At 41.9% G+C, this 26,844-nt stretch overlaps 1 protein-coding gene across 6 annotated transcripts in view; it reads left to right on the forward strand.

Annotated features, from left to right (window-relative positions):
* Positions 1–246: 246 nt before the first annotated feature.
* The window catches only part of LOC132830927 (acyl-CoA-binding domain-containing protein 5-like), a 173,081-nt gene continuing 146,483 nt past the window's right edge, over positions 247–26,844 (forward strand). For 4 of the 6 annotated variants that reach the window (XR_009646449.1, XM_060848880.1, XM_060848877.1 and 1 more), the window contains exons 1-3: positions 282–306; positions 8,664–8,737; positions 12,151–12,288. Coding sequence is in view for 4 of the 6 variants with exons in the window: in XM_060848880.1 (XP_060704863.1) it covers positions 12,213–12,288 (76 nt within the window). In the remaining 2 variants the exon portion in view is untranslated. Of the gene's footprint in view, positions 307–8,663; positions 8,738–12,150; positions 12,289–26,844 lie in introns of all 6 variants that reach the window. The other 2 variants (XM_060848878.1, XM_060848882.1) reach the window with 2 other exon arrangements.

Raw genomic sequence — 26,844 nt, forward strand, 5'->3', positions numbered from 1 at the left:
TACAGCAGATATTTATAAAAATGTGGACCAAAATTAAACTAATATCCTCCAAATATTGCAAAAGCAGTGTAAATTTGCTTAAATCTCGATCAGGCTACGGTGCTTATACTAGTGGGACTGAGCTGACTGTATGATCTGACTGAACACCAAGGCTGCTGTGCATTCTCTGAGACAATTTCCCTTTAAAAAGTGACTGGAGTGAACTGTAACTCCACCTCCTTGATTTTACTTCCTGTATATTCATTTCACTGAGGCTGGTGAAGGTGCTGTGCAGGCCTTTTCCTCTGAGCTGTTTATACTTTTAGGGTATTTGTCTACATTATGATTATTATTACAAATTCTGGTTAAGTTGAAATGTCCAGGACGTTTTTTTTGGTGGAGCTTTTGCTGTTGCTTAATTGTCTAGGTTATATTCCTTTCGCTGCGTTAGAAGGCCAGTATTATCTTGGTTTTCAGTTCAGACCTATTGCTGAATGTAGCAATGTCGAGCCTATTATCCACTGAACAGAAGGGCACGGATACCACGTTACTCACCGCACTGAAGGTGTAACTGTTAGGGGAATGTGAGAAACGAGCCCGATAGCATACATGGAACATGTGCTATTTTCTATCAGGGCTGTGCATTGGAATAGCTTTCGTTTTTAAGCCTAACAGGATGATTCCTGGTAGCTGTGTTTGATTTGCAAAATTCAAAAGATTTTTTTTCTCATGTTCTGAGGGCTTTTTATTTAAAAAGGGATAGTGTCCTTTCACATTGCTGGTGTATACCATGTTTTGTAGGTGGTTGTGAAACTAACCAGTAACTAGAGACTGTGTGGTCTTACTGAGGTGTCAATGGGAAAACAGCATCACCTTCACTGCACCCAACTGGTATAATCTCTTTGAATTTAATGTGAGGCTGGTGTACCTTTTGATATAATTATCTGTAGCAACTCCTTCTCTTCCCTCCCTTTTCTCCTCCCCACTCCAACCTGCTTCACTCCTTCAGTGAGGTTGGAATGAGAAACAGTGTGGAATCTTGTTGGAGTGTTGGGGGTCTTGAGAACTGGCAGGAGACCCTCTCTATCCTTTATCCAGGGAAGGCACAGCACAGCTGATGGCATTGGAGAGGGCTCTAATGGGCCTGGTTTTAAAAAAAACGAGTGAAAGTACCTCCCATTTGGAATCTGGTAGCTCCCACGTAAACAGTGCGATGGGATAAAGTACAATGAGTGACTTATGGGTTGGGATGGAGGGTGGGAGTCAGAAGTTGAAGGATTTGGACAGGTTGGGAGATTGTACTCCACCTGCCACTTCTTTGCGCAATGTGGGAAACTGTGAGGTCATGCACTTTGGTAGAGGCATGGACTATATTCTAAATGGGGAGAAAACGCACAAATCTGAAGTGCAAAAGGGCTTGGGAGTTCTAGTCCAGGATTCTCTCAAGGCAAAATTACAGTTGAATCAGTAGTTGGAAAAGTAAATGCAATGATTGCATTTACTTTGAGAGGACTTGAAAATAAAAGCAGAGATGTACTTCTGAGGCTCTGGTCAGACCACATTTGGAATATTGTGTGCATTTTTGAGGTGGCTTAGTGGTTAGCACTGCTGCCTCACAGCACCAGGGACCCAGGTTCGATTCCAGCCTCGGGTGACTGTGTGGAGTTTGCACATTCTCCCTGTGTCTGCGTGGGTTTCCTCCGGGTGCTCTGGTTTCCTCCCACACTCCAAAGATGTACAGGGTAGGTGAATTGGCCAAGCTAAATTGTCCATAATGTTAGGTGCATTAGTCAGAGGGGAAAGGGGTCTGGGTGGGTTAATCTTCGGAAGGTCGGGGCGAATGGTTGGGCCAAAGGGCCTGTTTCCACACTAGGGAATCTAATCTAATATCTCAGACAGGATATACTGGCCCTGGAGCATGTTCAGAGGAGGTTCCCAAGACTGGTCCCAGGAAAAGCTTAACATATGAGCAACGTTTGAGGACTCTGGGACTATATGGAGTTTTGAAGAATGAGAGGAGATCTAATTGAAACTGATAGAATACCGACTGGCCTGGACAGTGTGGATGTTGTGAAGATGTTTCTGTTGGTAGGAGAGACTAGGACCCAAAGACACAGCCTTAGAGTAAAGGGGAGACCTTTTAGGACGGAGATAAGGGGACACTTCTTCAGTCAGAGAGTGATATTCACTGCCACAGAAAGCTGTGGAGACTAGGTCATTCAGTATATTTAAGACTGAGATAGATTGTCAGGGTGATCAAGGGTTACAGGGGGAAAGCAGGAGAATGGAGTTGAGAAGTGTATAATCCATGATTGAGTCTGCTTTGCCATTTTTTTATGTCTTGTGGTTTAAGGAAGAGAAAGAGGTTGAACACAGTCATCCTTAATTGGCCATTCAATAGCCTCAAATGCCAATTATTGTCAGTCCTTCTGCCCAGAACCTCGTTCCAGTTGAGGTTGGAAGGAGATGGAATATCAACCCCTGTATAATTAAATCCCACCTTCAAGCTCACATCCCAAGGGTTCTTTTTACTTCAGTGATAGTGTCTGTCCTTCCTGAGACAAGGGGAGTGGACTCGAGTCCCACCAGAGGTGTATAATAACATGCCAGATGGTTGATTAGTAATTTTTTTTTAAAAAGCTTCACCTGTGGAGTTGTAAAGTGAGTCGGCAATAAGGTGATAGGTACTGGGTATCAAGGGATGTTTGAGGTTATTCTTTTTGGCTTAAAAAGAATTTTATTTTCAAAGACCTGAAATTTAAAAATAAAAGTTAGAGAAATTTGGGTATACTCTTACAAGGAACTAAAGTGAGCATTCATGTACAGCAAGGAATTCAGACGTTAAATGGTGTGTTGGCCTTTATAGAAAGGTAATTGAAGTACAAGTGAGTTGCTTCAAGGGTTTTGGTGAGACCACACCTAGATTATTCTGAGCATTTGAGCAAAGATGTATTTATTAAACTTTTACTAGTTTGGTTCCTGGAAAGAGACAATTTTGTTGTGAGAGGCTGAGTTAGTAGGCCCTAACCTTTCAGTCTGGAGTTTAGATGAATGAAGGTGGTAATGGTAAAGATTCCGAATGGGCTTCACAGGGCAGATATTGAGAAGATATTTGTTATGGCTGGGGTATTGTGAGGAGATGTGCCTTTTAAGAGGGAATTGATCTGTCCTGTTTCTCTTGAAGTGTGTTGTAAACCTGGTACCAAAGTGCTTGCACTATGGAAAACAGAGTAAATAGCTTTAGATTTTTTTAACTTAGGCAAAAGAAGCATGAATGGATGGAATTAAGCTCACAGACCTAGGGTTTTCATTTTGCTTTCACTTATAGAATCATAGAGTCGTACAACACAGAAGCAGATCTTTCAGTTCAATGTGTCCTCACCAACCAGAAATCCCAATCTGACTGAGTCACATTTGCCAGTATTTGGCTGATATCCCTCTAAACCATTCCTATTCATATACCCATCCAAATGCCTTTTAAATGTTGTAATTGTACTTGCCTTCACCACTTTATCTGGCCACTCCTTCTGTACATGCACCACCTTCTCCGTGAAAAGCTGTTGAAGTTAGGATTTTGGAGTTGAAGCTGTTAGATGCAGCTCTCTCTCTGCTGCTGTTGCAAAAGCTCTCGCTCTCAGTTTTTCCTTGTCCTAGACTAGAGAGGATCACAAGTGAGGAAGATCTGTTTTGCTCAATTTGCCTTTGCTAACATTGTGTTTGTAGAATGCTGCTATATTGGAACAGTTGATGAGTAGTAGTTAAAATATATATTATTTTAAGTATTTTGATCCGTTAAAGTTATGACTATCTTTTTTGATTTATATTATAACTGTGGTGTAAGAATAAAGTGTTTTGCTTAAAACCTAGTAGTTTGATCAATCAAATTGTAGCTGGAATGCAACGCCTTACACTTGCATTTAAATAAGATAAAATTGATCTCCTTGATATGTTTTAAAGGTGTTTTGTTTTGGTCCATTACAATATTGAAACATAGAGGCACCAATCACAGGTTAAGAGGCTTACCATTTTGGATTAAGCGATAAAGAGAACTTTCTTTGCTTCACCATATGTAAATCTTTAGAATTCCAGACTTATTGATGCTCCACTGTTGAAATATTTAAAGCTGGGTTGGCCAGGTTTTTGGTGCCTCAGGAAATCAAGTGATAAAGTGGGTGGGGTGGAGGGGGAGTGGGTAGTTGGAGGTGGGAGCAAGTGAGAAAGTACTTTTTGAGGCAGAACATAACATTATTTGGTGGAACAGGCTCCAAGGCCACAATGATCTATTTCTGCTCTTATTTCTTACATTCACCCTTTTACATCTACATGTGGCAGGAGAGAGGAGAGTGGGATTGCGGATTATTGCATTATGATTTATTTTTCTCATTCCCATTTTAGGCATCTCCCAGTAGGGAACTTGAGGGCCTGGAACTCAACCTATGAGCAATTCCAGCACTAATCAAGCAACTGTCAGTGTGCAAAATGCGCCTCTAAGTTTGGTGCCAATAGTCCTCTGGATCTTTGACACTAGTCAGGACCAGGTTAGTTTAAGTCTTTAGGAATTGTTTGCTGTGCTGAGTGCCTTGTTTGACATTGTGCTGATTGTGTAATTTGTTGTGCAACTCAAGGGACTGCTGGCACAGCCTCCAATATTGGTCAATATTTGTAGAGAGTGTTGGTGATAGTGAAGGGCGAGAGATACATGGCACCAGTTTCCATTCTGTTCTTTATATTTAGATTACTTACAGTGTGGAAACAGACCCTTCAGCCCAACAAGTCCACACCGACCCTTCAAAGAACAACCCACCCAGACCCAGTCCCCTACATTTTCCCCTATATTTACCCCTTCACCTAACACTATGGGCAATTTAGCATGGTCAATTCACCTAACCTGCACATTATTGGCGTGTGGGAGGAAACCTGCACAAACATGGGGAGAATGTACAAACGCCACACAGACAGTTGCTTGAGGTGAGAATTGAACCCAGGTCTCTGGCACTGTGAGGCAGCAGTGCCAACCACTATGCCACCGTGCCACCACTGTATACTCATTAGGCCAGGCAGTGCTGGGGTAAGGATGAAGTATGTTTAAGTTCTGGAATCTAACCACACATTGTAAATCACAGTAAATTGTTATATGCATTGCATATTGAGGTTGAGGTTTTCAAAGCAACCTGATCAGTAGTTATTATATGCCTCTTGCACGGATGGGGCTTGAATTTGGGTCTTCTGGCCTCGAGGTTAGGAGACAATCTCTGCTTTCAAGAGCTCCCAACCAACATGATTTTTGCAAAACAGCAGTTGAGTACAAATTATGTGGGTAGGTTAGACATTTGTTATTAAGACTATTGGGAGTCCCGTCTTGCCCCCATCAAGATTTGAAGATATTCTGCCTTTTTCTAATTCTATTCCATCATTGGATTGGGTGAAGCCGGATGCATTCTGCAACATTGACCCTGTCTGAACCACTATCACCATATGAAATAAGAGATTTGCCTTAATGTTAACCTCAGCAAGTCTTGTATTCTCTACTTTATTGGTTAAAGTTATTTATGATTTGTCACAATTGATAGATCTGAATGTGTTGGTGACTGACTGACTGTTGTGGACATGTCTGTTGAGAACTGACTGAGATTGTCCAAACTCATTTAAAACTCAGGCCTTGAAGCTTGGTGGAAAGTTATGGAATTGTAGAGAGTAATCCCATGGTCCAGCTGTTAGTCCTTCACCTTGTATGAACTTTGGGTGAATATCCAGGTACATTTTGAATATTGAGGATTTCAACCAAACAAAAGATGAACCTAAAACTGTTATGAACAAATACTTCACATACTTCACTTCAGTGCTGTGAGGAAGGCATATGGTGTACTGGGCTTTATTGGCAGAGGAATTGAGTTCCGGAGTCCTGAGGTCATGTTGCAGTTGTATAAGACTCTGGTGAGGCCTCATCTGGAGTATTGTGTGCAGTTTTGGTCGCCATACTATAGGAAGGATGTGGAAGCTTTAGAACGAGTGCAGAGGAGGTTTACCAGGATGTTGCCTGGAATGGTAGGAAAATCTTATGAGGAAAGGCTGAGGCACTTGGGGCTGTTCTCATTGGAGAAGAGAAGGTTTAGGGGAGATCTGATAGAAGTGTATAAGATGATTAGGGGTTTAGATAGCGTAGATACTAAGAACCTTTTACCGCTAATGGAGTCAGGTGTTACTAGGGGACATAGCTTTAAATTAAGGGGTGGTAGGTATAGGACAGATGTTAGGGGTAGATTCTTCACACAGCGGGTTGTGAGTTCATGGAATGCCCTGCCCGTATCAGTGGTGAACTCTCCTTCTTTATGTTCATTTAAGCGGGCATTGGATAGGCATTTGGAAGTTATTGGGCTAGTATAGGTTAGGTAGGACTCGGTCGGTGCAACATCGAGGGCCGAAGGGCCTGTACTGCGCTGTATCCTTCTATGTTCTATGTTCTATAATGTATTGGTGGATTTCCAGATAAAATCTTGGAGATGTGAAAAGCTAAAATTAATTGTGAATCAAAGACAGCAAAAGGAGAGATTTATGGATGGAAAAGTTGTGATGAATTGTTTGGCATTTGCCATTGAAAAGTATCTTGTAAAACGGAATAGTCATCTATGCTTTTGTCGTATGATTCCCAGATGGGTTTGGATCCTCATCCTGAGTTTAGCAGGCAATTTGCTTAGCTCACTAAACCACCCAGATCTTTGCACGAATCATCACCTAGGAAATTCCATGTCACTGGTTACTCCCAGGAATACTTTATCATGGTTTAATATATTGTGCCCTGGGATGTATTCTTGGGAATAGAAACCCACCACCTAAACTCTCCTGTATAATGACAGTCACTTATAGCGACTAAAGTGTTGAACAGGTATTTTGTGTTCATCTTCACAGGGTCTGGCAGATAGTGCACTGTTGGTAAGTGTGAAGTCATCCATTTTGGTAGGAATAACAACAAAATGGACTGTTATTTAAATGGTGAAAAACTGCAGCATGTTGCTATGCAGAGGGACCTGAATGTTCTTGCGCATGATTCACAAAAATTTGGTTTGCAGGTGCAGAAGGTAATGAAGAAGTCAAATGGAGTATTGTCCTTCATTGCTAGGAGTTTAAAAATAGAGAGGTTATGTTGCAGCTGTATGGGGTGCTGGTGAGGCCACATCTGGAGTTCTGTGTAGAGTGTGGTCACCTTACATGAGTAGGGATGTACTGATACTGTAGGAGGAGCAGAGGAGGTTCTCTCAGATAATTCCAGAGATTAGAAGGTTGGCTTATGAGGAGAGAGAGTCGACTGGGCCTAGGCTTATTGGAATTTAGAAGAATGAGGGGGATGTTTTAGAAACATATAAAACTATGAAGGGAATAGACAAGATAGAATCAGGAAGTTTGTTTCCGCTGGCAGGTGAAACTAGAACTAAGGGACATAGCCTCAAAATAATGGGGAGCAGATTTAGGCCTGAGTTGAGGTTGAGCTTCTTCACCCAAAGGGTTGTGAATCTATGGGAATTTCCTGCCCAGTGAAGCAGTTGAGGTTATCTCATTGAATGTTTTTAAGGTAAAGACAGAGATTTTTAAACAGTAAAGAAATTAAGGGTTACGATGAGCTGACAGGTATGTGGAGCTGAGTTCATGAAATGAATTCAGGTCAGGGAGCTGATAGCAGGGCTGAGGGGTCTGAGCAGGGGAGATGAGACCGAAAGGGACATGGGAAAATAGTAATGAACTTCAGATCACGGTCTTTAAAAGACAGATTGTGTTTGCACAAGCACACTTGGTATAAGCAATGGGAGTTGTCAGCAATGGTCCAACGGGTTTATTTGAAATCACAAGTGTCAGACACTTTTTATCACTTGCAGAGACTTATTCCACACTCCACTCACACCATTTGTGTGATCTTTTGGTCTCTCTGCCTATAAATTCTGTGCCTGTTTGCTTCTCTTTACTTCACCTGATGAAGGGGCAGCACTCTGAAAGCTTGTGATTTCCCAAAAAAAACCTGTTGGACTATAACCTGGTGTCATGTAACTTCTGACCTGGCACCTCCACATCATGAAAGGATCAGCCATGATCTTATTGAATGGCAGAGCAGGCTCAATGTGCCAGATGACCTACTCCTGCTCCTTATACATTTGCATTAGTGTGAAGTTCAGAGTTGTCAGTTATAATACCTTAAGCTCCATTTATTTTGGGCAGAAATACCTTTATTGAAGTTTATTTTTCATAGAATCCCTACAACGTGGAAACAGACCCTTTGGTCCGACAAGTCCACGCCAACCCTACAAAGAGTATTTCATCCAAACCCGTTCCACATTAACCCCTAACCTGAACACTTTGGGCAATTTAGCATGGCCAATTCACCTAACCTGCACATCTTTGCATTGTGGGAGGGAAACCCACAGACACAAGGAGAATGTGCAAACTCCACACAGACAGTTGCCTGAGGCTGGAATTGAACCTGGTCCCTGGCACTGCGAGCTACAGTGCTAACCACTGAGCCACCGTGCCATTGTGCAGTCAACACCTAGATCGAATTGTTAGTTTTAGTTTGACCTACTTTGCTGCATTGCACTCTGTCCCTGTAGCTCTCATCACATTCCTCTTAGTTTTAGACTGGAAGTTCACACAGAACAGGGTCTTTCTCAGTTGGTTCTTTCCAATTTCTGTTTTAACAGCCTTCGTTGACTATCTCCGGATTTAACAAAAAGTGGAAATATCAACCGTTACAGATGGAGAAAGATCAACTGAAGTGAGGCTCACATCTGTTACCATTTGTTGTTCTTGAACTGTTGGCATTTCCACAGTTTTTAATATTGGCATAACCAGTCACGATCACAATCAGTGAAATCTTTTGCAGTTTCTTTAAAGAGACTGCAAGGTCAGGGAGCTGATAGCAGGTCTGAGGGGTCTGAGCAGGGGAGATGAGACAGAAAGGGACATGGGGAAAATAGTAATGAACTTCAGATCACGGTCTATAAAAGACAGATTGTGTTTGCACAAGCCCACTTGGTATAAGCAGTGGGAGTTGTCAGCAATGAATGCTTCACTTGGCATTCTGCTACTAATGTGGAGGTGTTAACCTGTTTCAAAAAAGGTGTTAAAACCTGCATTAAAGAACTTGTACCATTCATTTGTTGTATCACCAACAGGAAGTTTGAACATTATACATTATTCTCAATTAGGCATTTGTGAATGGAAAAAAATCTGAATTCCTTAAGAGACATTGAAACTGCAATACAGGGCGATTCATCCAGAAAACTAAACCTGTGATTTAGTGATGCAGTGTATTAAGCTGTGTGGTCAAAAGTTTAGTAAAGATTCTTAAAAAGTCTGTTCAGGATCGAGGACAAAGAATCAATTCACGCACCTAATTCCAAGCCTTCTGCTTGCAAAATGTAATTGGGCAATAAACAGATTGCCACAATCTCTTGTCGCACATTTGTGTAAACACCGTGGCTGCAGCTCCAAGCCTTGCCACCTCTATTGGGTACACTTGCTTGATTGCTGTTATACTGCCTGTAACACCTGGCCCTGTTTTAAAAACTTCCTCTTCCCCCCCATCCTGCCTTCACTCCTAAATGTCATTTGAAACTGTCGTTCTTTTACCAGTTTAGCACAAGGTGCACATTGCCTTGGCCTGCTGCACAGTTTTTGGATGAAAGGTGAGGTAAGGTTTATGTAATCTGTAAAATCACTTGTGCAGTGGCTCACTGTGTCCAACCTGCCCAAGACCAAACTCATTCATTTCCTGCGTATCTTGGCCTCGTTCATGTTCTTGGTTTCTCACTCGCCATACTAACTTTCCTCAGTGATCCTATTAGATACAGGCTCTTTTCATTTTCTTCAAAAAATGGAAAAGCCTCAAGAGTTCTATTAGGAAGAGGAGTTGTCTCACCTCCCATTCAGTCAGTAAAAGGGCCCTGTTAAAAGAGCACTATTCTTTAAATGTTCTGCTTTCATAGTTTTGGCTGTCTGTTGATGGTGACTTCCTAGTCTTGGTAACTCCCCACAATCGAAATAGGGAACTCATTGTGTTGGAAATGTTGCATATCATGCTGCAACCCATCTCTGATTGGTGCAGGGTTGCGACAGTAGCTATGACTTTTCATTGTTCAGACTGTTGGTATGTGACACTGTTGAAAGATCCTTGTTATTAGTAACCTGTATCCTTTGACTGAAGGAGAAAGCATCAAAAGACGTGCAGCCATGCCCTCCTTGGCTCAAAACGCATCAGTCTGCAGTACTGTAGAAAAGCCATATGTAAAATAGCTCTGAATGATACAATCCAGGGATATCCAACAACTCCTCACAGTACTTGATGATCTTATAACTTGACGACTGTTTTGCCTTAGCTTCCTGAGTTAGATCATTTATTTTGTGATATAATGCTATCTCCTTTTCTTATTTTTATTTTGGCTCGTCCAAAAGCATTGCCAAAAAAAATCAGTTGTATTATCACTCTGTGCTGTGGCCTGTTGTAACTGATATGATTATGAAATTAGATCAAAGTGATAACGAAGCTTGTTGCTTCAGAAGTATGTGGCTGTATATCTCGCTGGCCATTTGTTTTGTTGTCAGACTTGTCAATTTTTCAATAATTCTCCATTTCCATATAATTAGATTTTTTTCAAAGATGACCTTTGATGCTCATCTGCTTATTGGCTCAATGCCCACTTGTGTGGATCCTGGTGTATACCTGATACAAGCAGCAGCAGCAGCAGGAGAGAGAGAGGAAAAAAATGTGGGGAGAACATAAAGTGGAAGAACAGGAAATGAACAATAGCTGTTTTTAAAATTCTCACTTTCATAATTGCAGCTCTTACCCTGATTACCCAGATCCTATTCTTGCAAACCACAGACGTTCATATCAGTTTTTTTTATGAGCTGAATGTATGGGGGCTGTGCAGAGTGTGGTATCTGCAATTTACCATCAGAATAATAGGTATAGTTTTGAAGGAAGTTGTGGTAATGTGAAACTATTTTAATGATCAGAACCCAGACTAGTTTTATGTTCAACATAACTGCCTGTATTAGCAAGAATTATCTCCAAATTTCAGCTTTGAACTTCCCTCTGAACAAGTCAAATGTTGGGAATTGTGTGCTCCGAGACTCCCCTCCTGACTCCACAAGACCTGCCGACCATCTACAAGGCACAAATCCAGAGTATGATGGAATGTTCCCCATTTTCTGAATGGGTGCATCTCCAACAACACTCAAAAGTTGACACGATTGGGACAAAGCAGATTGGCACAACTTACACCGCAGTCATCAAGCCTCCTTCAACAGCACTTCCAAACTTGTGACCTCCAGCACCTAAAATGACAAGGTCAGGATATGAATGGGAACGCCACCACCCTGCAAGTTCCCCTTCAAGTCACATCCCAGCCTAGCCTAGAATTACAACGCCTTTCCTTCACTGCCGCTGAGTTGGACTCCCTAAAGGCACTCTAGCCAGAAATACACTTATAGCTCATGGACTGCATAACGTCAAGAATACAGCTCGCCAACTTGGGTAATTAGACATGGAACATATATGGCTTTTTTACCAATGACATTTGGATCCCATGGCAGAGATAAAAACTGGCCCGTTTGTGTTTTTTTATATCTTTCAATGACAGTTGGAGGAATTTAACTGCAATTAGGTTGGAATTATAAAGATAGTTTCAGGAATGGTGACCATCAATTGTTGTGAAGCCCCTTCTGGTTCATTTAATGTCCTTTAGGGAAGGAAATCTGCCATCCTTAGCTGGTCTAACCTAAATGTGGCAATCCAGACACACAGCCATGCCGTGGACTTGTAATTGCCCATTGAAATGGCCTAATGTGCCATGCAGTTCAGGGACAAATAGGGAGGAGCAGAAAAGGTTGGTTTTTGCAGTATCATCCACATCCCAAAGAAGATATTTTAAAATTGAGATAATTTATTTGTTCACAGGTTGTGAGCACGGCTGGTTCTGGAACACAAGTCTTCACTACTATTGCTGTTGATTGCAAATTAAATATTTGGCATCAGTACCTCTCTGCAATTAGTCAACACTATCCACCAATTGTGAACATGACGATAGATGATATTTGTGAGGTGCCACACAATCATTCTTTGGTATCACCAAAGCAATGAGAGTTACATTAGTCACTCACTGTCTATTGTGTTTGTACCAACAGCTTTGTAAGGCTCCAAAACTGGATTGCCCAATTAAGTTTCCACTGACGCCTGCAAATACAGCATGGCAGAGGTTCATTCTGATTGCCAGAGACAGTTTCAGGCAGCTGTCTCCGTCATCCAGGCCTTGCCAAAAAATGGTAAGTGTCTTTTGTTTTTTCCCAAAAATGTTCTGACCTTAGTGTTTTTACAGGAACGGTGTAAGATGAAAGCTATATCACAATTTTTTTTCTCTCTCATTTATCTTCTACTTCCCTACTTTGCCTCTGAAGCCATTCTTCCTCTGAGAGGTCTACCAGGCTATCTACTCTCAAGTGTCTGCCAGGGCTGAATACACTAGTTCTACATCTATTTTCAGGGGCAGCTACTCGTAACATTTTTTGAAGAATGAGGATTGGACAACCATCTGTTGATCACTTGCCATGTTTTTAAAAGTGGCATTCTTATGAGCATATTCTAACATAATCGAAGCTGGAATAAAAACAGAAATTGCTGGAGAAACTCAGCAGGTCTGACAGAAAGGAGAGTTAACATTTTAGGTCCAGTGACCCTTCTTCAGGACTGATTGTAGCTAGGAACAGGTTGGTTTATGTGTTGAAGGCGGGGGGTGATGGAGGAAGTGTAAATGATTGGTGGAGATGGAGCCCAGAGAGAGAGAGAGAGAGAGAGAGAGAGAGAACAGCAGTTAGACAGATAAAGAAGTGAGTGAAGGTCAGCCTGGGAGAATGAGTAGCTGAAAATGGGGAACATTAGAAGCTGACAATGGAATGGTTACAATAGTGGTCCATGTCCTGACAAGGCCTGATGTATTGGGGCTGGACTTGGATGAAGGTGGTCAAGCCCAAAAATTATTGAACTCTAAGGCTGCAGGGACCTCACAGGATTATCAAAGCTGCTTTGCACAGTCTCCTATAGAATGATCCTATCCCTGTCCTGTTTTGGGCACATTATGGCAGTCATATGTGAAAGACTGAGGGATGAATCACAAGTTTTTCCTTTTGTTCTTTCATCAAATATGGGTATTACGAGCAAGATGCATCCTTAATTGGGCAATTGTCTGTGTGGAGTTTGTACATTCTCCTCATGTCTGTGTGGGTTTCCTCCAGGTACTCTAGTTTCCTCCACAATCCAAAGGTGTGTAGGTTAGGTGAACTGGCCATGTTAAATTGCCCATAGTGTTCAGGATGTGTAGGTCAGAGTAAATGTACAGTAATAGAGTAAGTAATGGGTCGGGTGGCTTCCTCTTCAGAGGCTCACTATGGACTTGTTAGGCTAAATGATCTGTTTCCACACTGTAGGGATTCCATGATTCTATAATTTCCCTTGAACTGAGTGGCCTGCTAGGTTACCGCTAGTTAAGAGTTAGTGAGTTTTGAGAAGACTTGTAGCTCAGGTTGAGGTTCTGGACGTAAGTTTGCTCGCTGAGCTGGAAGGTTAATTTTCAGACATTTCATCACCATACAAGGTAACATCATCAGTGAGACCTGCAGGAAAAAAAACTAGACAGACTTAGACAAAATTACAACACAGAAGCATGAATTAAAAAAAGCTTATCTGACCGACCCTTAACAGACACTGAAAAAGCCATCTTAAGTAAGAGAATTAAATTACAACTTTCAGGATGCGGACAAGAAAGATTTCTTCGCAGCATTAGAAACAACATTGAAAGACAACCAACTCAGGAAACTCAGCAAACCATCAGATAGGCAGTTGCACCAACATTAAGCAGGAAAAAGAAAGGAAACACACTCAATACACAAGAAAGGAAAGTGCTAGAAAGACTAAACAAAGATAAAAACATTGTTATCCTACCTGCAGACAAAGGACAATTGACGGTCATTTTAAATCAAAGAGACTACATTGAAAAAGCGAACGCACTACTTGCAGATGCCAACAAGTGGCAATTGGCCCAACCCCACAACTAGAGAACCGAATTACAGCCCTACTCCAAAAACTTCAGAAATTTAGAGAAATAAATATGACCCACTTCCAAAAAATGAAACCAGATAGATCCAACGTCCCACACTTCTACAGATTACCCCAAATTCGCAAACGAGGACCCATAGTTTCACTCCCTGGAGCACCTACTTACAGAATGGCCAGGGAGCTACACCAAAAACTATAACATTTAGTAGAAGACTCGCGCCACTCCATCCACTCCACCAAAGAATTCCTGAAGACCATCAAAGACCCCAAGATAGAAGAGGATGAAATACTGGTCTCCTTTGACGTAACAACACTGTTACATCCATCAACACCAACCTGGCCAAGGAAACACTGACTGCACTATTAGAAGAACCAAAGACACATACATCAAACACCACCAACTTCATCAGCAAGGACTGTACCATCAAGCTAGTGGACCTATACTTTGCCACCCACTTCATGTTCAACAACAAAACTTACAGACAAACCAATAGAACACCCATGGGATCTCTGATATCAGGGTTCTTAGCAGACGAAGTAATGCAGAGACTCGAACAAGCAGCTCTGCCAATCATCCAACCTAAACTTTGGGTCCATTACATTGATGACGCATTTGTCATCGCTAAACGAAACATTTAGAGGAAACCTTCATGACCATCAATAAAAGAGGATGAAAACAACTACAAACTGCCATTCCTAAATGTCACAGGAGAGCAAACAGCCAATGGGGAACTTCAAACCAGCGTCAACAGAAAAACAACACATGTAGACCAAATATTGAACTACAGAAGCAATCATCCCAACACCCCACAAACGATGCTGCATTAGAACGTTATTTCAATGAACCATCACACACTGCAGCACAGAGGAACTCTGCAGAGCAGAGGAAAATCACCTATACAGTGTATTTAAACAATGGGTACCCAATGAATACAGTCTGCCAATTTCTCAGCAACAAACCCCAACATGCAGACAAAACAAGTCCAGAAACTTTAGCCACTCTCCCCTACATCAAAGACATCTCAGAATTGACTGCCAGACTACTCAGACCTCTTGGCGTCATGGTAGCCCACAAACCAACAAACACACTAAAACAGCAGCTAATGAGCTTGAAAGACCCATACAAACAACAAGCAAAACTAATGTCATTTACAAAATATCTTGCAAGAACTGTAACACAAACTACATTGGACAAACAGGCAGAAAACTAGCCACCAGGATACACGAACATCAATTAGCCACAAAAGAACATGACCCACTCTCACTAGTATCCTTACATACAGATGAAGAAGGACACCACTTCGACTGGGACAACACATCCATCCTAGGACAAGCCAAACAGAGACGCGCACGAGAATTCCTAGAAGCATGGCATTCCAGCTGGAATGCCAATCAACAAACACGTTAACTTAGATCCCATTTACCACCCCCAAGAAAAATAACAGGAAATGACATCACCAACTCAAGGAAACCTAAACACACACACACGCTTCATCCAGAAGCTCACTGATGATGTTACTTAGTATGGTGATGAAACATCTGAAAATGAACCTTCTAGCTCAGCGAGTTAAACCTACATCTAGAAATTAAGAGTCAACCATGTTACTCTGTGTCTGCACTCTCACAGACCAGGTCAAGACAGCAGACTTTGCCAGAAAGTTAAGTTGGTTTTTACAATAATTAATCATGGTTGACATAGTCACCATTACAGAAACTAGCTTTATATTCCATGTTTCTTGATTGCATTTGGATTTTAACAAGGAGCAATTTGAACTCATGCTCCTTGAGCATTAACGTAGGCCTCTGGATTACTGTCCAGTAGTGTTACCACTATAACATTGTCTCCTCAACCTTTCATGTCTGAAAACATTAGGTTTTATCCGTTGTATCCCTCTGGCGATTTGGCTAAGATTTCTCGATGTGAGAAATTTAGACATCAATGATGGTCCTTTTTGGTCTACAAAACAAACTGTCAATTGGTAATTTTCTTGTGCTGTTAGAAATGGGAGCGAAATGGTTATTTTCACTGGCATCGGTGATGAGTGTTATAGCTCTCTCTTCTGTTATAATTGTTTTCATTGTCAACTGAAAGAAAAGCTCACTTTTACCATTTCCTGCTCTATGTGCACAGCTTATATGACCCCTATCTTTATTTAGTAACTTTTTAAGTTTAATAAAATGCCCCAAGACAAAACAAGAGAGACTGTTGTACAATTAAGTATGACACTGTGCCATATGAGACAATTGGGAAAATGACCTAAAGCTAGGCCAAAAAGGTTTTGGGGAGCACCTCAAAGGTGGAGAGTGAGTTAGAAAAATGTCAGGGATAAATTCAAGAGTTTTCTATCTAAGCAGCTGACATGATGTCCACCAATGGCAACAGACTGTGTGGAGTTTGCACATTCTCCCCGCATCTGCGTGGGTTTCCTCCGGGTGCTCCGGTTTCCTCCCACAGTCCAAAGATGTGCAGGTCAGGGGAACTGGTCATGCTAAATTGCCCGTAGTGTTAGGTAAAGGGGTAATGTAGGGGAATGGGTGGGTTGTGCTTCAGCGGATTGGTGTGGACTTGTTGGGCCAAAGGGCCTGTTTCCACAGTGTAAGTAATCTAATCTAATCTAATTGTGCAGCAATTAAAATCAGAGATACACGAGAGTGAAATTGGAAAGGCGCAGCCAACTTAAAGGCCTGGGAGCTGGAGAAGATTTGAAGGGTCATGCCATAGAGCAGTTTAAAAACAAAGATGTAAATTTTAAATTCATGGTCACCTGGGAACCAGCCTAGGTCAGTGAGTATTGTGATGGTGAGTGAGCAACACAGGAGGCAGAAGTTTAGAGGATTTTTAGTTTATGGAGGGTTATATGTGGGAGGCCAGCCAGGACAATGTTTAAAAAGTTAATTCTTCCTTCCTTCCTTGCTAGTCGCCAATGGGTGTTGAATGTTTTTGTTTGCTCTTGGCTGCCTATCTTTCCTCTCTCAATGCCCTTTTGAAAAACTGCTCTTTGGTGCCACCTCTGGGCTTCATGTGCAAGTATGCTTATACCTGGCATTTCCACTCACTCTCATCAAAAAAAAATTAATACCTGGGCAAAGTCAGATGAACTAATGGAAAATTTTGGTGACTTTTAAACAAAATGAGTTACACTCAAAATCAATGCACATGTGTTTTACACCATCTTTTAGATATCGTTAATCAGCCTGTTCAGGGATGCTCCAGAGCAGCTGGAGTTTGAACGCAAAGCTACTCCGTTTACTGGGTCAATTTTCATATACACATCTGGACCTGCCACTCTCCTGGATGACATGAAGGCTTTTCAACTTCATTCACACTCTCTTTCTCTCACACACAGAGAGAATCAGTTTCAAAGCTTTCTTACAATCCCAATTTCATTAGTGTACACTTAACAGTTTCTTAATAAATAATGAAAGTTGTAACTGGGTCAACTGCCCAAGTTACTGCTCTAAAATAGATCAAATTTTAAAAAATAAATAATTGTAGCATGATTTGCTTGATTAATTTTACCTTCGTAATTGGCCAAATTATTTCTATTTGAATCTTGAACTGCAACCCAACTTGCACAATTTTGAGTAAATTATTGGTGTATTTTCCTGATTCCATCTGTGGTGTACAGGTTCTGAATTTCTCACCTGAAGGGCATTTTGGGTCAACACTGTTTCAAGAAGGCACCTTCTCAAGGGCAACTAGGGATTGGCAATGCAGAGGAACCTCTGTTATCCAGCATTCGATTATCCGAATATGGGAGTATCCGATAAGAGCACAAGGTCCCTATGCTTGGTTAAATTGTTATCCGGCATTCGCTTATCTGGAATTTGATTAACCGAATGGAATATTCCCCACCTGTGTCCTTTGGATAATCGAGGTTCCTCTGTAAATGCTGGCCCAGCCATCAATGTCTATATCCCACAGCTGAGTAAGAGATGGTCTGTATTTGATTATGAGAGACTGATAGCTGGTGGTGTTGAAGAGAATTCACAGCTTCCCTAGTGCAGGTTCGTAGCTCCTTGAAAGTGGAGTCACAGGTAAATAGGATAGTGAAGAAGGCGTTTGTTATGGTTTCCTTTAGTGATCAGAGTATTGAGTAGAGGGGTTGGGAGGTCACGTTGCGACTAATCAGAGCATTGGTTAGGCCACTGTTGGAGTATTGTGTGCAATTCTGGTCTCCTTCCTATCGGAAAGATGTGAAACTTGAAAGAGTTCAGAAAAGATTTACAAGGATGTTGCCAGGGTTGGAGGATTTGAGCTATAGGGAGAGGCTGGACAGGCTGGGGCTGTTTTCCCTGGAGCATCGGAGGATGAGGGGTGACATTATAGAGGCTTATAAAATCATGAGGGGCATGGATAGGATAAATGGACAGTTTTTTTTTCCCTGGAGTGGGGGAGTCCAGAATTAGAGGGCATAGGTTTAGGGTGAGAGGGGAAAGATATAAAAGAGGCCTAAGGGGCAACTTTGTTACAGAGGGTGGTATGTATATGGAATGAGCTGCCAGAGGAAGTGGTGGAGGCTAGTACAATTGCAACATTTAAAAAACTCCTGGATGGGTATATGAATAGGAAGGGTTTGGAGGGATATGGGCCAGGTGCTGGCACATTGGGACTAGATTGAGTTGGGATATCTGGTCAACGTGGACGAGTTGGACTGAATGGTCTGTTTCTGTGCTGTAAATCTCTATGACTTTGGTACACTAGCAGGTCTCAAGTCTTCCACTGCATTATTTTTTTATGTCAATGAGACAGTTAGCGTATGCAGTAGTACTGGTAGTAAGTGGCGAAAACCCACTGGAGTTGGTTTTCTTTAGAGTACAGAAGGCTGAGAGGAGATCTGGTTGAGGTGGACAAGTGTAAAGATAGGGAGAACCTTTCTACTTAATAGAAGAGACAGTAACCGGGGCCGCAGTTTTAAGGTAAGGAGCAGGAAGCTTTGAGGGGAAAGTGTTTTTCATCCAGAGGATGGTGGGTATCTGGAATTCACTGCCTAAGCGGGTGGTAGAGGTGGAAACCATAAAAATATTTAAAACGTATTTAAATGAACATTTCAAGTGCCATAGCACGCACGGCTAAGAGCTAATGGAATTAGACTGGATGGATTCTTGATGACCAGCACAAACCCGATGGGCTGAAGGGCCTTTTACCCCCCTGTTAAAAACTGTGTCTGATTCAAATGACAGTTCTTCCTCTGTTTCTGATGTTGGGGGTTGAAGCCTCACTTCAGGACCTGTGCAGAAAAGTCAAAGCTGCCACCTCCAGTGCAGTGCAAAGGAACACTGCACTAAGCGGAGGTGTTGTCCCTTCTGTGGGATAAACAACATCAACGATTTATGTTTATACAGCATCTTTAACATCACAAAATGTCCTGACATGCTTCGTAATGAGCATCACAAAGCAAGATTTAACATCTGTCCCCTCTCTCGTAACTATTTCAAAGAAGGGTGCATGGGTTCTCCCCAGAGTCCTGGTTAATATTCATTCCTTAATCAAAATGACAAGAAAGCAGTTATCTGATCACGGTCACATTGTGTTTAGGAGCTTGCTATGTGCCCATTAGCTGTGTGCACGTTAGCTATGTGCCCATTAGCTGCAGCATATCTTCATGACAATATTTGCATCTTACAATGCTCTTCACAGTCAGCAAAGTAATTCTGAAGCTTGGAGACACTGTGCAGATATGAAGAGTGTAAAGTAAAGGGCAGAGTTTCTTTTCTTTGGCCAGTCACCTATTAAGAGTGAAGGTGAAACAAAGTACAGGAGTGTTCATTCTATAAAGACAAAGGATAGATTCATCTTTCAGAACTGAATGAAAACAATCATGAAATGGAAGCAGTCAAGTTGAATGCAACAGAGGAAAATCACATACATTTTTGTTTGTTTTCCATTAAACCTTCCTAGTCTGTCAGCCATGAAAATTGGAACAACTAGAATTTACGACGTTCTCTGCTGAATGGAAGGCGTTAGAGACGATGTTGAAAAAATATTCTGTGGATGCCTCAAAGTTTGTGAATATGTTAGAGAAGCTGCAGCTGATATCTTTCCAGATGGAAAGGCTGAGAGGATGTTTGATGAAAATATTCAACATCAAGATGGGACCTTGAATGGCGCCCTATCCACCACTTTGAACATTCGCTCCCTTTGTCACTGACTCTCTGTAGCAACAGTGTGTACCACCTAAAGGAAAGCTGTATGAATTCATCAATGCTCCTGAGACAGCACCTTCCAAATCCACGATCCCCATCTCAAAAGACTAGGTCAGCAGGCATATAGAAACGCCACCATTTGCAAATCCCCCTCCAAAGCCCCACACCATCCTGACTTGGAACCGTATAGCTGTTCCTATAGTGTCACTGAAAATCCTGCAACTCTGTCCTCAACATCGTTGTGGGTTTACCTCCATCAATGGACTGCAGTATTTCAAACACACAACTCTCCACCTCCTCAAAGGTGACTGGCCTTTGGTAATAAATGCCAGCCCAGCTAGCAATGTCCGCATCTCATGAATGAATAAAAAAGGGAGAAATAGTTCTCATTTTTGAAAAAGTCCAGAGGGCCAGTGTGTATATAACCAGCTGAATGGCTTCTTCTTGTGTTGGAGCTATTATCTGATTCCTAACAGTAACAAATGAAAATGCCTACATCACAGGGGAGCTTTACATGAAAGCTAAAGGAAAGGAAAAACCAGTGACTGTATCTTTCATAAACCATTCCGTAACTCTGCAGTGCTGTGGAGAGTGGACAGGCAGTTTCCATTTTAAACTGATAAGTAGACACCAAATAACAATATCCACATCCAGTGCGCATACATTATCATCCTTATCAGTTTCACCATTCTAAAACTGGAAATGGAGAGATTGCAAGTCTGAGTTTGACCACATGATGTCACCAGATTATGTTTTATTTAGAGTAGAAACACCAGGTTGAATTCTGCACATCCAGCTGCTATTGCTATAAATGGGAAAAAAAGCATTGAGCGATGTGACCCGAGTGGGTTAGACTAGATTAGACTTACAGAGTGGAAACAGGCCCTTCGGCCCAACAAGTCCACACCAACCCACCGAAGCGCAACCCACCCATACATTTACCCCTTACCTAACACTAGGAGCAATTTAGCATGGCCAATTCACCTGACCCGCACATTTTTGGACTGTGGGAGGAAACCCACGCAGACACAGGGAGAACGTGCAAACTCCACACAGTCAGTCGCCTGAGTCGGGAATTGAACCCAGGTCTCTGGCGCTGTGAGGCAGCAGTGCTAACCACTGTACCACCGTGCCGCCTAGGTTCTTCACACAAGCTCTTGGTGTTTAGTGTGTTCCACATCAAGTTAATTTAAAGTGTTCACTCAGAGAGCACTGAAAGTGACAATTTGCCTCAATTTCCCCCACGTGCTAGACTACAGAACAAAGGCCTAACTCCTGAGTGGGTACGTTGTGTTAAATAAAGCAGTAGAGACTGGAAAGGTTGATTGGCATTACAAAGTAAGCTCCACCCACTCAGAAAGTGAAGGACAGCTCCTGGAAGGATATAACTGGTTCTCCATGTGTTCAGCAGAAGTTCAGTGGTTATTCGTCATGTTAACAGCACATTACTAAAGTAATAATGTCTACTTACTCTTAGGTGAAGCCTGATGATGTCTACCTATTTGTTTAAAATGGAAACTGCCTGCCCACTCTACAGAGCATTGCAGAATTACACAATGGTTTTATGAAAGACACAGTCACCATTTTTTCCTTTCCTTCGGCTTCATATCAAAAGAGGTCATACATTTCTGACATAATTTAACCAGCTATTATTAATATGTAATAAACCTACTTACTGCTCAACAAGACCAAGATTACTTTCTGCTAAGATCTTGCAGAGGTAATTATCTCCACATGGTATCAGTAACTTCGACTAATAAGGTTTTGAGGCAGTAAATCTAACCAAGACATCTGGGATTGTATCTGGCATCGTAAGACATAAGCACTTCCATCAGTGATTGCTTCACAATCTTGATAAAACCGAGGAAGGAACATCAGCTTAATCCTCTTGCTGAATAAGAATGTATATAATTAGCATGGTGAAAATAAACGCTTAGTTTGAAAGAGTCTCAACACATTAACTACCTCTGTATCTCATCATTGTTCACCCCGTCATCAACGCCATCTAAAACTCCACGTGATAACAATGATGACTGGGCTAGAGTTTCTTCTGGGAGAAAACTTGTGTGGCTCAGAGACCAAAGTACCACAAGCATTCATCAGTTTAAAAAAATTTGTTGCATTGTAGCATCTTCCTTTCTCTCCCCCTTCACATTCTTGGCTTTCCTGCTGGTCTAGTCAGCCAGTAACTTGGAACTGTTTGACAATAGTCACAGGTGAGGTGCCCGAAGACTGGAGGTTGGCAAACGTGGTGCCAACTGTTTAAGAAGGGCGGTAAAGACAAGCCAGGGAACTATACACCAGTGAGCCTGACCTCGGTTGAGGGCAAGTTGTTGGAGGGAAGCCTGAGGAACAGCATGTATATGTATTTGGAAAGACAAGGACTGATTAGGGATAGTCAACATGGCTTTTGTGCGTGGGAAATCATGTCTCTCAAACTTGAATGAGTTTTTTGAAGAAGTAACACAGAGGATTGATGAGGGTAGAGCAGTAGATGTGATCTATTTGGACTTCAGTAAGGCATTAGACAAGGTTCCCCATGGGAGACTGATTAGCAAAGTTAGATCTCATGGAATACAGGGGGAACTAGCCATTTGGATACAGAACTGGCTCAAAGGTAGAAGACAGAGGGTGGTGGTGGAGGGTTGTTTTTCAGACTGGAGGCCTGTGATCAGTGGAGTGGCACAAGGATCGGTGCTGGGTCCTCTAATTTTTTTCATTTACATAAATGATTTGGATGCGAGTATAAGTGGTACAGTTAGTATGTTTGCAGGTGACACCAAAATTGGAGGTGTAGTGGACAGCGAAGCGGGTTACCTCCGATTACAACAGGATTTTGACCAGATGGGCCAATGGGCTAAGAAGTGGCAGATGTAGTTTAATTCAGATAAATGCGAGGTGCTGCATTTTGGAAAAGCAAATTTAAGCAGGACTTATACACTTAATGGTAAGGTGCTAGGGAGTGTTGCTGAACAAAGATACCTTGGAATGCAGGTGCACCTGGAGTCACAGGTAGATAGGATAGTGAAGAAGGTGTTTGGTATGCTTTCCTTTTTTGGTCAGAGCATTGAGTACAGGAGTTCGGAGGTCATGTTGCGCCTGTACAGGACATTGATTAGGCCACTGTTGAAATATTGCATGCAATTCTGGTCTCCTTCCTATTGGAAAAATGTCGTGAAACTTGTAAATCTTTCCTGAACCCTTTCAAGAATGTTGACAGGGTTGGAGGATTTGAGCTATAGGGAGAGGCTGAACAGGCTGGGGCTGTTTTCCCAGGAGCATCGGAGGCTGAGGGGAGACCTTATAGAGGTTTACAAAATTATGAGGAGCATGGATAGGATAAATAGGCAAAGTCTTTTCCCTGGGGTTGGGGAATCCAGAGCTAGAGGGCATAGGTTTAGGGTGAGAGGGGAATGATATAAAAGAGACCTAAGGGTCAATTTTTTCGCGCAGATGGTGGTACAAGTATGGAATGAACTACCAGAGGAAGTGGTAGATGCTGGTACAATTGCAACATTTAAGAGGCATTTGGTTGGGTTTATGAATAGGAAGGATTTGGAGGGATATGGGCCGGGTGCTGGCAGGTGGGACTAGATTGGGTTGGGATATCTGATCGGCATGGACGGGTTGGATCGAAGGGTCTGTTTCCATGTTGTACATCTCTATGACTCTAATCCAGAGCATGTACGTCATGATCGAATGGTGAAGCAGACTCAGTAGGCTGAATGGCCTAATTCTGCTGTTATATCTTAAGATTTTAATTGTACTGAGGTTAATACTACTACAGTGAAATGTGAGTGGATGTAAATATTCCAACTTCCAGTAGGAATTTCTGGGAAACAAGGAAACATGGGATGGGGGTTGGGTAGAAAGGAAAGTGCTCTTTAGCACATTGAAATGTCTCTAAGTGTTTGATAAACTTAATTACTTCCATGTACGATTTTTAATGTTCTGTACAGGGTAGAGTAATTGTTGTTATCAGAACAGTTTTTCACCAAATGTGACCGATTTTAAGTGACAGTGAGTGATACTAAATTAGTGAGGATACAAACTATTAGTGCCATTAAAGTTAAATCTGATTTTTAAACTAATTTACAACAGGTAGCACTTTAAAAAATATTGTAATGTCCTTCATGAAGTCAGTTTGGAAATTTTAAATAGGCAAATAATTAAGATATTTTAACAACAGCTAAGTTATACAGGTGTATATGTATTTTCTTAAAATATCTGAGTTGTGTGAGTCAAAGAGGATGGCAACTTCCAATTCTCTGTCTCTCTCTGTGGGAGGAAGAGGGGATCTGCACTCTTTACAAAGGCCATTCAGTCTGCCTAACACTACTTTTTGCTGATGGTGAAAGTTGTATATTTATATCGCTCAGCCAACCATTGAATGTCTCAGGACAGGGTGAATTGACAGGAGTCTCAGCTAATTTCTTTGTTCATTCTACTCCTTATGACATCTCTTACTGGTGCCCAGAGTGTGGAAAACAGAAGGAAAAAGCAAAACTTAGGCAAGACCTAGTCAAATCAGTTACTCAACAGTGAATTGTGTTGTGTACAGTGCGATTGGTGTATGGCTTTGACTTGGCTGTCTTGCATTCTTTTTGCAATAATTTCCAATGGTGTTTGTTCTCTGAAGTTTTCCTCCATTTTGCTACTTTTTCAGAGCCTTTGGTAGATTTGAAAGGTCCTCTGAAATCTGGTGATATGGAGATGAATGCAGTGAACTGAGATAAAGCTTTTGTTTTCATTCACTCGGACATGGGCATCACTAGCTGGCCAGCATTTATTGTCCGTCCCTTGTGGCCTTCGAACTGAGTGCCTTGCTAGGCCATTTCAGAGGGATATTGAGAGTCAACCATATTGCTGAGAGTCTGGAGTTACATGTAGGCCTGACCAGGTGAGGATGGCAGATTTCTTTTCCTTAAGGACATTAGTGAAGCAGATGGGTTTTTCCGACAATTGATAGTGGTTTTGCGGTCATCAGTAGATTCTTAAATCCAGATTATTATTGAATTAAAATTTCACCATCTGCCATGGTGGTATTTGAACCTGGATCTCCAGTACATTAGCTGAGTTTCTGGATTAATGGTCTAACGATAATAACACTAGGCCACCCCCTCCAAGCTTTGAGCTTGGGGGGTGGGGGGGGCGTGGGGAAGAGGGGTGTAGCTGCAAGTGGTCAGTTGTTGCTGGGGTTTCCAGAGTGTTGTTGGCTGTAAGAGTAATCAAGAGGTACCTTGATAAAGAAAACCTTTGTATTAATTTAACTCCTTATCACATCTCAAACATCATACAGATTCAGATATACTGTATATCATTGAGTGAGTAAACACAACATCCACTTCACTTGCAGTAGAGCCACATAAATAACAACCAACTTCAATGAAGCTTTTGTCTTGGTGGATGAAGAATGTATAAAATTGAGGGGGCAGGATAGATAGGGTAGGTAGGAAGGAACTTGTTGCCTTGGTGGAGAGATCATTGACCAGAGGAACACTGACTTAAGCTAAGGAATGGAAGGTTCAGAGAAGATGTGAGAGAAATGTTTTCACATAGAAGGTGGTGGGAATCTAGAACTCAGTGCTTGTAAGGATTCGTAGAGACAGAAACACTCAATATTTAAGAAGTATTTAGAGTGCAGTCGTGATGCCAAGGCTGTGGGTCAAGTGCTGGAAAATGGGATTAGAATAGTTAGGTGGCTCCTTTTGACCAGTGTGGATGTGAAGGACCTCTTTCTGTGCTGTAGGTCTCTATGGAGAAGTGTTGCTCATGACTCAGGAAGAACTCTCTGTTCAACTGCAACCTGTGTCATGAGATCCTTGTGCTAATTTGGAACATTCTGCAGCGCCTTAGCTTGATCTTTGGTCCGAAGGATGACTTCTCTCCCAATATAACGTGGCCTTAGTGCGACATGGAAACACGAGTCTGGATTGTGTACCGAAACAGTTTAACCCCGTGACCTTTCTCAGTGAGGGTGCGAGTGCTGTGATCATCTGAGCCTGAAGTGAAGCTTGCCATTTGTATGGAGAGTCTGAGGTTGATGAGCACAAAACAGTTCTTGGAACTTCGGGCAAGGATCAACATCTTCTGCTGCCAAATCTATCCTGCACTGCACAGACGATGCACACACATCCAGCCTTTGAAGATGAAGTCCCATGTTATAAGTAGGAAGGTGACAAAGAGTCACATAGTGGGAGGCAGGTGGAGAGCAAAATAGGAGTGTAAAGACTTTTTTCAAAGTTAAATACCTTGATAACAAAAGGAAATAAAAATGACAGTTCTTTTCTTTCAGCTGTTGAAAGCTGTGCGATGAGAGAGAGTTACATATGCATTCTCAATTGGAACCGGACATTTAAAAGTCCAATAATCACAAATAAACCTTAAAGGAATGTCACCAGGAACTGGAGTGTAGAGTGGGTTGTAAGGGTGTTTTACACTGTCTTGAGTCCCCATGTCTCCAATTCCCCAGACATTTAAGTTCCCATTTTTTCTGATAAACCTTTTTTTTTATTGCTTTGTGTAACTGATTCTCATACTTGCAGAACTGTGTGATCAAGCATCCCAGCTATTCACTCGTTGATTGCCATGGCAACAGAAAATGAAAGTGTGCAGATTGCTAT

Source organism: Hemiscyllium ocellatum, chromosome 32, assembly GCF_020745735.1.
Source record: "Hemiscyllium ocellatum isolate sHemOce1 chromosome 32, sHemOce1.pat.X.cur, whole genome shotgun sequence".
In the NCBI taxonomy this organism is placed as follows: Eukaryota; Metazoa; Chordata; class Chondrichthyes; order Orectolobiformes; family Hemiscylliidae; genus Hemiscyllium; species Hemiscyllium ocellatum.